The sequence below is a fragment of the Ambystoma mexicanum genome, chromosome 2p (genome assembly GCF_040938575.1).
Source record: "Ambystoma mexicanum isolate Mex_15411 chromosome 2p, UKY_AmexF1_1, whole genome shotgun sequence".
In the NCBI taxonomy this organism is placed as follows: domain Eukaryota; kingdom Metazoa; phylum Chordata; class Amphibia; order Caudata; family Ambystomatidae; genus Ambystoma; species Ambystoma mexicanum.
This window is the reverse complement of record NC_090923.1, coordinates 229453375-229465420: the sequence shown is the minus strand read 5'-3', so window position 1 is coordinate 229465420 and position 12046 is coordinate 229453375. Positions and strand designations below refer to the sequence as shown.

The window sequence follows — 12046 nt, the reverse complement described above, 5'->3', positions numbered from 1 at the left end:
GTCATGTCACATTTTTGAGACTAGGAACGTGTTTTGAAGTGGGTTGTTTGACTTTTCTTTAATGATTTTGGTAGATGTAACCCAACTGATTGTGCAGGTTCATGGTATTGTGTGAACTGTTCCTCCTGCCACTAAATCATGTGGCGTCCTGCCCCCATCAAAATATTTGGTCGTTAAACCTATTGCTCCTTGGCAGAGGCTCCATCTTCTGTTTGGTTATGGTTTAGTACTATTCCAGTGGTGGAATTGACTGTTCTACAGACAAGGAGATATGCATTTGTATTGATGTTTTGATCTGAGACACTTAAAGGAATACACAGTAGTCCAGCAAGCAGGTTTACTTAAATGGCACATGAATATAGGGTGGTGGAAGGATTGAAGGAAAACAGGAAAGGTATAATGTCCAAGAAACATGGATTAGATGATAGGGGAAGTGATTTACAGATAAATAGTGGGTACAATGGTGGTAGTGGGTAATGTTGGTGCTCCGTCAGGTTGTATGTTGAAAAGCTTTCGGCTGATTTGTGTTAATGTTAGTTTCTGATGTCGGTGGGAAGGGAGTTTTAGTGAAGGAGGGATATGGGAGGAGCAGGGTCCTAGAGCAAATGGTGCAAATGAGAGATCAGTGTAGTTTCGAGGTTTTTGCCTGTGGCTGTATTTTAAAGAACAGGAAAAATAAGTTGCGAGTAGTGAAAATACAGGCAGCTGGCACGACTGTAGTGCGGGTAGTTTTGCAAGGGGCTGAGGCGATGTTTTGCAATGTATGCTGGTGAAGGTTAGGATTTTAAGAAGACTACACAATTAGTGAGGCTTAGGAGATGCAAACAGTAGTTTAAAGCAACAGTTACAGTGTAGAGTTAAATAAAATGGTAGTTGAGGGGACAAAACCTGTGGCTGTTATAAACACCAATTGTTGCTGCAGTAGATTGCAAAGGTGAACACAACCGTTTGCATGTCTTGGTGGGTGGGGATGTAAGGGAAAATAAATTGGGCACAGAGAGGGGTATTAAAAGCTAGGAGGTGGACTTTCTGTCTTGAAAAAAGTGGGTGGCTAAGTGCAATCCAGTAATGGACAGTGGAGAAGTTGTTGAGATCCTCCGAGTTCTGGGTAGAATGACGGGGAAATAAAATGTGGGCGTCAGCATAAAAGCTTATGCAGAATCCAAAGTAGATTACATGTTAAACCTTCCTACAAATTGAAGAGTTATTGACCCACAATCTAGCACTGAGGCTCTCCGACGCTCTCCGACTGAGGTGTAGCATCAGATGTGCCAGAGGGAGCCTGTTTCGACAACTCAGGAGCAGATGGTGAACATTTAAGAGTGCTGTTGAAAATTCTCTGCGTTAAATACTTTTTACTAATTTGGTCTGCTTAGTTGAAGTTCCCTGCTGCCGTTTGTACTGCACCTATTTCTATTGTTCAGGTGCAATGTGTTTATTTCCTTGAACAATGGTCTAGGCATGTAATCTTGTTTAAATAATTCAGTGTCACATGCTTCTTTCACTCTCCTCTTTGCAGCCTGGTGGATGACCGGTGTGTAGTGCAACCGGAAGCAGGTGACCTTAACAACCCACCCAAGAAATTTAGAGGTAAGCAGAATTTCTTCTGTTATGTCAAATGACTGCATCGGCGGAGCTGCTTAAACGGTATTGCAAAGTCTGCCTGAAACAGCAGATTGCGCTTTATTTTCTGAAATGTGTATCCCACCTCAGTAGACCACACTGACTCAGTTCAACCCCTCTGCTCTTACTGGCATATGTACATCCAAGCGCCAAATTCTCGCATGCCTTCTTTCCTTCTTACTGGCTGTGCATTCAATTTCTACCTCACCATTTGACGGTTTGCTGCTACCCACTTTTCCGATTGATGGACTGAACTCACATTTACCAGTCCCCTCTCCATAATGTTTGCCTTTATTTGTCCCTCTCTACCTTCCTGAATTTCAGATTTCGTTTCCAACTGCGTGTTTCGCTTCGTTTCGCTTAACTGCACTCATTTTGTAGTGAAGCCATTCTGTACTATTTGTATCTAGCTACGTTTCAAGGTCATAGTTTCCTGTAGCATGTATAGATACAGGATAGCAAAGTATACCAGTTTTTGTGCTTACTACAGCACCTTTAGAACACACATTTTGTGTTTTAATGTAGAATGTACAAAACGCCTTTAACTGTTTAGCTGTGCTTACATTGTTAACTATTTAAATGTGAAACAGTGGGTTCAGGCCATCCTACAGCAGTGAGATTCCCTTGAAAGTTTGTATTGCATGTGGCTTACTAGGATGCCATCCATAAAAATAGCAAGTTGAGTTGTGTAGCAGTTGCACCTTGCTGGGAGCTTAGCTCTTGTGTGTGGAGGTCCATGGCTCCATGATCCCAGCCCAGATTGCAGCATTCAAATGCTGGCTATGCTAGAGACTGGTGACAAGCTGCCGAATGGTGCACAGTGGTTTGTTTTTTTCCTAGGAACAAGTAGTCTGTCCAATTTAATTACATTACTTCTGCCGCTTCTTGGGGCCTTGCTTTTGTTCACTTAAGGTATCACAATGGAAATTGTTGGTGTTCTGTGCGTAGACCCAGCTCTGCATTTAAAATAGATTTCATTGTTATTTGATCTCATGTTTCACTCAGTTTGGCCTCGTTGTCCCTTATGCCAATATTATCTCCATTGTATTTGTATTTTTTGTAAGATTCTTTCTCCACATACAGGATGATTTTAGTTGTCAATGCTGTTCTATTTGAACTGCACACAACTGGTGTTATCCTATTCTGTGCAATTTTGTGCTTGGGCTAGGCTTCTATAAAAATGCAGGCTGATCACACAGTTGGTTTTGGATGCGATTGGTAAATGGTGTTCTTAAAGAATTATGGTTTAGATTTGGGGCTTTGAACCGTGCTTCATGCTCTAGGATATTTGGGTGAAGCAATTTAAGCAAAAGAGCAGTCCTTGATATTCCCCAAGACATGTCTCTGTACTTATTTGTTTTTTCATCTTTTTAAATGGACACCAACCTTTGTTAAATTTAGTTTTTATTTGGTTCATAGTTGAAATTCCAAACAATCACCTTTCCTCGGATAAGAAATATATACAAATTGATCTCAAGCATGTTTTGGGCTACCTGAAATCTCCATTAGTTCTGAGTCTTGCACCTCCCTTCCTTTTTAATTTATTCCCCATCCTTGCCTGAATTTGTTCAGAGCCCATATAATCTGTCAAACATGTATGGCCTTGTTAAGAGGGATGTATTGGTTAACCCAGAGATATTTCAGTTGCTTTTGATTTCATCCTGATTAAAATTGCACGATTCATAGGTAGTCTAAATTGTAACGTCTTTATGAGAAGAAAAAATCCCCTAGCGAAGCACATGTGCGTGCCTTAAATACAGGGATAACAGCGTTTTTAATGTGAACATTTTAAAGAGGTGAAGAGCTTTGCTTATATGCCAATCGCCTCAACACCATTCCGGCTATAGGGCTAAAATCATCATGATCACCACCATCTTAGTTCCATGAACTGCAAGACCCAAATTATTGGCAGATGGGGGGCTTTGTAAGAACACTGTTAACAATAATCTTCTCAACTGCTATGTAATGCTTAAAATTGTCAGGATTTAAATTTTGTGTATCAAAGAATGGCAACGTTATGAACCACAGCTTCACATAACCCATTTCCTCTAACTTGCAGGTGGTAATGGATAAATATGTAAAAAGAAAAAAGCAGCAAGGAGTATTGTTGAATACCATTGGTCGTAATCCAGTAGAACTTTACCAGTGGGGGTGGTGGTGGTAAACTCTTGTATAAGAAATAATGACTTCTCAATTATGGGTGAGGTTAGTTTTTCAAATCATTAATAGCACTGCAGGAAAAACGAAGTCTATGCTAGATTACCTGGGGGTGGTAAACTCTTGTATAAGAAATAATGACTAATGAAGTCTATGCTAGATTACCTGGAAGCTACAAACAAGTACAATTAACCATTGAAATGTTCTAAACTGTTGTAGCATGGAAGTAGCATCAATCGGCATACTTTCATATAATTTGGGCAATGAAAGCATACTTTCAAATTGTGATGACCCAGCAGTTTCATGTATGAGTGAATGCTCATTTTGCAAATCTTGTTTAGATTCTGTTTGAAACATTAACGAAGATGGTTGGTTAAGGCCTAGTTTTTCGGTCTAGAGCTACATTATGTTCCATTTTGCATTCATTTTCTGAATTATTTTATTTGTGTTCCCCCATATTCTGAGGTGGCTTTTCAGAAATACCACTGCAGGAGCTGTAATGACCTCATGTGGTATTCCTGCTGCAGAATTGTACTTCTGCATAGTTTTAACTCCATACTGGTGGGAGTCAGCCAACTTGTAATGAGGCCATTTGTCCAAAAGAATTTCACAGTAATTATAAAAGCATGACTGATCCAGTACCCTTAGCATCACTTTAACCATGCTCTGAGGGTGATGTAGTCAAATTCGTCCCTGTGCTTTAGCTTCATTATGTCTTTCTTATTGTGTCTCTGCCATATTTAGCTATTCTCATATACCATACAATTCAAGCTGCCCAAATAACCCCAGTGACACTCGTAAGTATAATTGTCCAGGATTATAGTGATGGGGTGCTCATACATTTGTGGGATCTTGGTTCAGGATAAGCTATGGAGAGCTAGGTGTGCTTTCTGCAGATAGCCATGGAAAGACCTAATGGTCTTGCTGGTGATCAGATGTAAAAATTAGCCAGGCTAACCTTTAGTATACTTCACAATCTGAAGTTTTTTGCAGCATGCTTGCTTCATTTGTGCTGCCTTATTGTAAATCACACTGTGGAGACACAGTAGCTTTAAGGTAGCAAGTCAAGACAATGTCCAAATGGAAGAAAAATACCACTACTCCGATTATCTTTCTGGTAGCAGACCCTTGTATGCAAAAATTAAAAGTATAATTCTAGCACACTTGAAAACTTTACAAAGCATCCAAGCATAACCATTACTAAAGAACAACTTACATTTTCATCCTCACTAGCCAGCAGTCTCGCAAACTTAACAAGTCTCACATTTAACCCACCATAATTCAGATGCTTATAGCGAAATATTCCAGAAAACATTCCCTTGCTTAAGTTGCTCCTTGGAGGATTTGAGTTGGCTCATGTGCTGAGTGTGGAAACTATTCATCTTAAACAGTGGGGAGCACAGTAGATGAGTAAATTTTAAAAATATGTCCATGCAGAGGCTCTGGGAAAAGCTAGGAGAATGGTGAAACTACAAATGAATATAAATCTGACATTGGGACATACGTGCACTCGCCAGTAGCAAAACCTTTTCGAGCACATTTGTCACAATGAAGTTACATTTCTCCAGCATTGGATCTTTCATAGATTTGGCATGCTGTTTCAATATTCACAGTCAGACCTTGGGAACATTAACGCTGTTACTGCTGTCACTTTAGTGCTCTATTAGTCACTTTGGGTCTTATTGTTCCACAGCCAGTATGATGCGTCTCCCTTAGCTCCACCCCTGGTGGCCATCCTCAGATTCTTTACTGGACGCTCAGTGCTAGGAGTCCACAAATCGTTCCATACTTAGATTTTATGTCTGTGTTTTCTACGGTTTTCCTTGATTAAGCCTGGAGCACCCCATCAGTGGGTCCTTCTAGCTTCTTGATGCATCCGGATGTGCTGTTTCAGCGGTATAGGCTGATTTTTACCAAGAAATAAATGGTCACAATGACCAAAAGTTCTAAAAATGCTACCACCAAAGGTTCGAACACCAAAAGTTTGAACCTTTGGTGGTAGAATTGTAAAAAAAAAAAGGGGGGGCTGCGGGGGTGTCCTCTGCATCACCCCGCTCACTATACTTCATGGTATATAGTGAGCAGGGGCTGCGGGGGACACCCCCGCAGCATTCTGTTTAAAAAAAATAAATGGGGGCTAGGGGGTATCCCCCACATCGCCCCTGCTCACTATACTTCATGGTATATAGTGAGCAGGGGATGCGGGGGACACCCCCTCAGCCTTTCATTTAAAATAATAAATGGGGGGTGAGGGGGTATCCCCCCTGCTCACTATACTTTATGGTACAGTGAGTGGGGGCTCACCCACAGCCTTCCATTTAAAAAAAAGAAAAGGACCCTGCGGCGCGGGGTCCCGATCACGGAAGTGAAAAGGAACTGGCGCTGCTGGAACCAAGCATGAAGATGAAGGTAAGTGGGGTTTGTTTATGTTTATGTTGAGGGTGTGGGTTGGGGGGGTGTTATGGGTGTGTTGTGGGTGTGAGTATGTATGTGTGTTCGCATGAGAAAAGGTGCAAACCTTTGATAGGTTGCACCTTTATCATGCAAAAGTTTTGCCCGCGGGCAAATCACTTGGATTCGTTTCAGCTGCCTTTCGTTGAGGCCCTTGATAGTATCCGAGACCCCATGGCTGACGACAAAAGAATTGCCTTTACAAGGCATTTTCTAATTGTCATCTGAATAATGTATATAGTGAAGGTCTTCATGACTGCCACTATTATCTCTATTCTGATTACGAGATGAAAAACTGCTCCATTTGCCGTTCCTTTTCCAACAAAGACGCCCATAGACCGTCACAGAAGGTTGGTGGCTTGGTTAGAAATGCAGGGATTGAAATTAAGATTGGACAAGCAGGAGCTAAAAAAAACTCTTGGTTATCCAGCATTAACCAGTGACCAGGAGCTACCACTGGGGAACAAGGGACTAGTACATGGCATTCTACAAATCAGACATGCACGTAAGATGTGAACTTATCATTTTGTCCTTTTGTTAAAACAGTTTCTAAGGAAGAAAAGATCTTAACCATATTTTCAAGGATAGTTCATCACACATCCATGGTAAGTAAGAACCTTTGTAACTGTTCACTCTTAGTTAGTTACCAACCAACTCTTTACAAGTAAGTCACTTTTAAACACGTATTTTCTTTCTAGGCAAAAGGCCCAATCCCTTAAAAGTATTTCCCTTATTCTTGGAGCATGAGTGGGCTCAGTGGCAGAAGGGGCGTCACTAGGAACTAGTGTCCAACAGGCAGTGTCAGGGTAGGATCTTTAGTAGCAAAAGTCAGAGTTCCTTGGAAGACTGGGCAAACAGGTTGGTACTTTACTTCTAGAGTTAGAGGAGGGTCCAGGGGCTTTGCAGAAGAAACACTAGCAGGATTCTACCAGTGGGACTGGGTGCACTGAATGAGAGGCCTCCCCATCACAACAAACACTCTACAGCTGCACAGAAATCCTAACAGACGTCAGGTAAGTACATGCCCAAGACAACACAGTACCTCAGCATTGAAGAAGACTTCAGAAGGACTACTTAAGGATCTGCAACCAAAAACCCAGTCAGTGGATTCCTTGTCGTTGTGACTGAAAACAGGACCTTGGAAGGGACTCAGCAGCAGGAATCGATGAAGAAGGCTCTAGGCAAGGTTTCCCTCCTGGCTGAATGTGGTTCTGCAGATTTGGTGCCTTTTCAAGGAGCACAGAAGAAGACAGAAAATCACTGTTGAATTCACGTCATTACAAAGGTCCAGTACTCTGTTGGGACTTTTCGGACTCGATTCGTGTCTCTGTAGATCCATCAGGATGCCCACGAAGTTTCAGCGAGATTCGGACGACCGTGCACTGCACGATGGCTCGAGGTCCCAGGGTATTGCAGCAACGCAAGGTCGCAGCAACGCATGGGATATCTCAAAATGCAGGTGGTCTTGAGTCTAGTGGGTCCCGCCAGACTCTGTGTTGGGGTTGTGGTTTCCGGAGTCCCAAGGTCGAATGGAAGGAAGGGCTATAGCAGGCTCTGGTTATACAGCAGGCTCTCCGGTCACTAGAAATCGTTTCAGCCGCTTTTCATTCATCATCCTCTTTGGTTTCGGTTCCAGTGGTCGACTTCTCTTCAGCTCCCAGGTACACAGTATTTATCAGGAACTACAGCACAACCTCTGCATTCTCTCCCCGGATTTTACAAGAAGGGAGGTCTGGATGTCCAATCAGGACAGCAAGCCACCCACTGGTATTTGTCCCCATTCAGGCAAGCAAGGAGGAAGACAAAGGGCTGTGGAGTTTTGGACTCCTCCCTCGCTTCCTGCCTCACAAACTGGAGCCTGGGCGTGGAGTCCAGGGGACTCCCGCCGAAGATAAAAATCACACAAAGGAATTTCCCACCCTGTATGTCAGGGGAAGGAACAAGAAAGGACAAGAAACACTAAAATGGCAAGACAAGAAGACCGGGGCCGTTTTGGTAAACGAGTACCCTTAGGTGCCTTTACTGCAGCTGTGAACACAGCCCACGGTAAAGGTGCGCCAAATTAATACAAGGTATCACTACCACCAGCCATTGAAGGTAAGCTTATCCCTGTAACAGAATTGTTAGTTTTAGTGTGAAAGGGGATACATTGTATCTCCCCAGCACTCCACATAAGGTGTGGTGTGTTGGCTTCACAGAACAAAATGTAAAAGGGATCCAGAGATCCTTTATATCCTTGTGTACTATAGTTCTTTCAAGGTTAGCAAAAGAAAGTTAAAAGGGGTGCCCCTAGGGCAACCCAGCAACAACAGGCACTTATTGCCAATCGGTGGTTAAAGAGGATAACTATAAAAAGACACATGGAGAGTCCAAAAATGACACCCCTGAAAAGAGTTAAAGATTCTGTAACTGTGGAAAAAGGTTCCCACTCAGAGGTATTAAGGAAAAATATCCCACTAGTAAAGCAAAAGTTCTGGGGTTGATCCAGGTCAGGAAGATATACGAGTACCTCTGCATTATTTTTTCTTTTTTAGTTGTACCCTGAATAAACACACCTCCGATTTACTAAATATGGATGATTAACTCAATCTGTATAACCTATAATGTTTCTTTTCCTTGCTACATATTAACATATAATTTGTAAAAGTCTGCCTTTTTACCTGCACCAAAAACTCTAAACTCTTAGTATCAGATGTAAAGTCTTTCAAACTGTACATTGGTTAATGAAAGACATTACGTGTATTCAAATTGTTTCACCAGTATGTCAAAACAAGGGAAAAGAGGGGAATTGGCTGAAATAGGTTTTCTAAGATATGAATGGGTAAACCATGTTTAAACTCTGTGTTGGTCTCTAGACTGGACTCTGTAATCTTAGCACTACTTGCGGATCACATTAGCAGCCCAGAGGTAAACCATATTTATATGAGTGTGCCTAGCACTACGTTAAAACAATGCACACCATCCCATCGACCATGAGGAAGTGATGTGCCCAGGATGGTTGCCTTCCCTGACCCATGCCCATAAGAACAAAGCCTAGTTCCATGTGCTCGATTTCACTGTACTATTGCTCATGAGCACTTCATGTGGTACCCTAGACAAAGAATAATTGCTGAACATTCCTTAAGCCCTTATGACGTGAAATGTGTTTAAGCATTGGGTAAGCTTCTTATAAAATGTACACTGATTAGGAAGAGTCAAGGCGGATGATTCAAGATGCTGACACATTGGGATTTAACCCATTAAACCTAAGTCGAAATTAAGGGACAATAGAAAACAGATGGTATATGCAGTTTTGTTTTGAATTTTTATATAAAGAAACATGTCCTGATTTCATAAAGGCAAACTGCTGAAACACGTGTCATCCCAAGGGGGCACCCTAAATTACCATAAAACTTTGGTGATGGAGATTTACTTGGCGCATGGTTATTAAGAGTATTTGTCTTTTCAACTTTAAGCATTGGCTTGACACTTTCAAATCTGTATACGAGCATGATCTGATTTAAATTGATAAAAATTAAATTTGTGATTTCCTAGCCAGGTCTTTCTGAAAATGTGCTTGCTTATTCAGTGCTTTGTAAAGTACTTTGATTAGGACAAGTGATACCGCCTTCCTGCGACATACACCGTAATGTTTGTGTGTGCTGGTTTTCTCTACCAAATAAGCCCTGTCTTTTTTCAAACATCCCCACAGCAGACGAAAACATGGCATTCGTAGAATATAAAAACACCATGAGGAACAGGTGAACTGAGAAATGCTTTGCGTTGTTGGAATTGATAGATGCGTGGTCTCTATGGTCAAATAAACAACTCGGGACTTTTTCCCAAACCGGGAATGGGTAAAGGAGTGTTTTCAAATGTGTGAGTTTACATTGAACAATTGCTTCTGGGTAGGGGTGTGCAGAATAGCAGATGAAGTCTTTGGCCAATTAGTTTCCGGTGTTCAGCCGAGTATTACGCAGATTCGTTTTATTTATGTTCCAAAGTTGAAAAACACTTACTGAGCCTCCGAGTGATAAGTCCAGTTATGCGGAATGAAAGCTTGTGCTACACAAGTCTCCGACTTGAAAGCAAAGTGAAAGGTGGAAATGAGGACAATGAGCATTGTGATTTCAGGGATCCAGATACATTTGAGAAGCTACAAGCTCCTGGGCTTTGACATCCTCCAGAAAGCAGGCTCTACTTCCAGAGAACTTGTACATAGTATGCAGCAAATCTTTCGCCATAAAATCTAGGCAATGGCATTCATTATTTACATATAACTATTATGATTTGCTTGTCCCCTGGATGTGCCCTAAACCCTCTTTCGGCACATTTCTTAGCAATTTGAAAGCGCATTGTAGATATAGCTTTCAAACTAACCAGTCTGTTAAGCTGCAGGCAGGAGGTAAATGGCTCTCAGCAATTTTGAATCCTGTGATTTCTCTTGACATTGTACATTACTCGTATGGCAACCTCTTAAGTTGGAAAGTAGATTAGCTGGAAAATGACTTTACATCCTACCTTCTCACATCAAAACATAACCAGGTTTCTGGCTTCTATGCAGTGTCCAAGCATTGAATGTAAGTGTCCAGGCGAAAGGTGTTAACAGTCGCAAATCGAAAGCAGCTCGTTCTGGTCTCACCTGTGCTCAAAGCTGTTTCTGAAATCTGGTGTGCAGTGATGCACCAAGACTACTTCCTGTACCTTGAAGTACTATAGACAATCATGCAGCATTTTGTATGCATTAACCCATGCACTTTGAATGAATGAGTCACCCATGAGTCTCACTGAATGCAAATGCACGGTTAGAGCCTTTTTCTCATCTGTAGCTCATGTCCCAGCAATGTAGCACACCTGCAAAAGTTAATCGTGAATTTGCACTTTGTCGTCGTTTGCCCTGTACAAGATCAGCTTGATTGGCAGCATTCATTCATGCCAGTCTGTACAGCTGACTGGGCTCTGACTGAGCACTCCAATATCCTTTATCCCCTGGGGCACAATGCCCTTTGAGATCTTGACCTAGCGATTGAGGGTTGTAGCAGAACTCGTACTACATCGCTGACTATGAGCTCCAAGGCACGCTTGTTGGTAAACCTCTTAATTAAACCATTGTCCATGGCCCCTTCAAACTAGCTCTTATCTAGATCACTTGGGCATTTAGGGCCCTATGGTTTTCTTTGCCTCTGATTCTTCAATCCTTCACCCTGCAGCACCAGGCCTCTGAATCTATCCGCATAGAATGCCCTATAGTTTTAGTTCAGTGATTCCCAATAGGAAGACATCGAAACAGAAATTGTGGAATCCCAATGGTTTGGGGGGGTTGGAGGGAGAACATCAGGGAGGGGGAGTTGGCGAATGGGGAGAATGTTCTAAGCTCCCCCATTCACCAACTCTCCCTCCCTGGAGAACGCTGGAAAAATAACCCAATAGAGGAGGGTTTCCTATGTTGATGCAAGCAAAGTATGAAGGGCTTACTACTTATGAAATCTACAAGTATTGCTTACATATTTTCTGCAGCATGCACTCCTAACAGATATTCACATGTATCTTGACAAGACCTTCAAAAGGTCTGAAAAGGCCTTCCGGTCTACTGCGGTAGTCTCTCGACTTTCATAATAAAGACCTATGTTCGTATCTCTGCTTTGGCAACAACAAAAGATTAAAACATTAAAACCCTTAAAGGGCATAAATGGTTTACCTGGATCCGTGATCCGGGGAGCCATATGTTTTGCCGGGTCCGAGAACTAGGAAAAACCAGCCCAAGTGCTGCCAATAGGAAAGTTATCCTGGGAGGTAAATATTGATGGAACAAGGTTGGCCACATTTTAGACTGCCT

At 42.1% G+C, this 12046-nt stretch overlaps 1 protein-coding gene across 7 annotated transcripts in view; it reads left to right on the top strand.

Moving 5' to 3' along the window:
* The window catches only part of ITPR1 (inositol 1,4,5-trisphosphate receptor type 1), a 3145915-nt gene that overhangs the window by 247190 nt on the left and 2886679 nt on the right, over positions 1–12046 (top strand). For all 7 annotated transcript variants that reach the window (XM_069643506.1, XM_069643503.1, XM_069643505.1 and 4 more), the window contains exon 3: positions 1520–1590. In XM_069643506.1, the coding sequence (XP_069499607.1) occupies positions 1520–1590 (71 nt within the window). The remainder of the gene's footprint in view (positions 1–1519; positions 1591–12046) is intronic.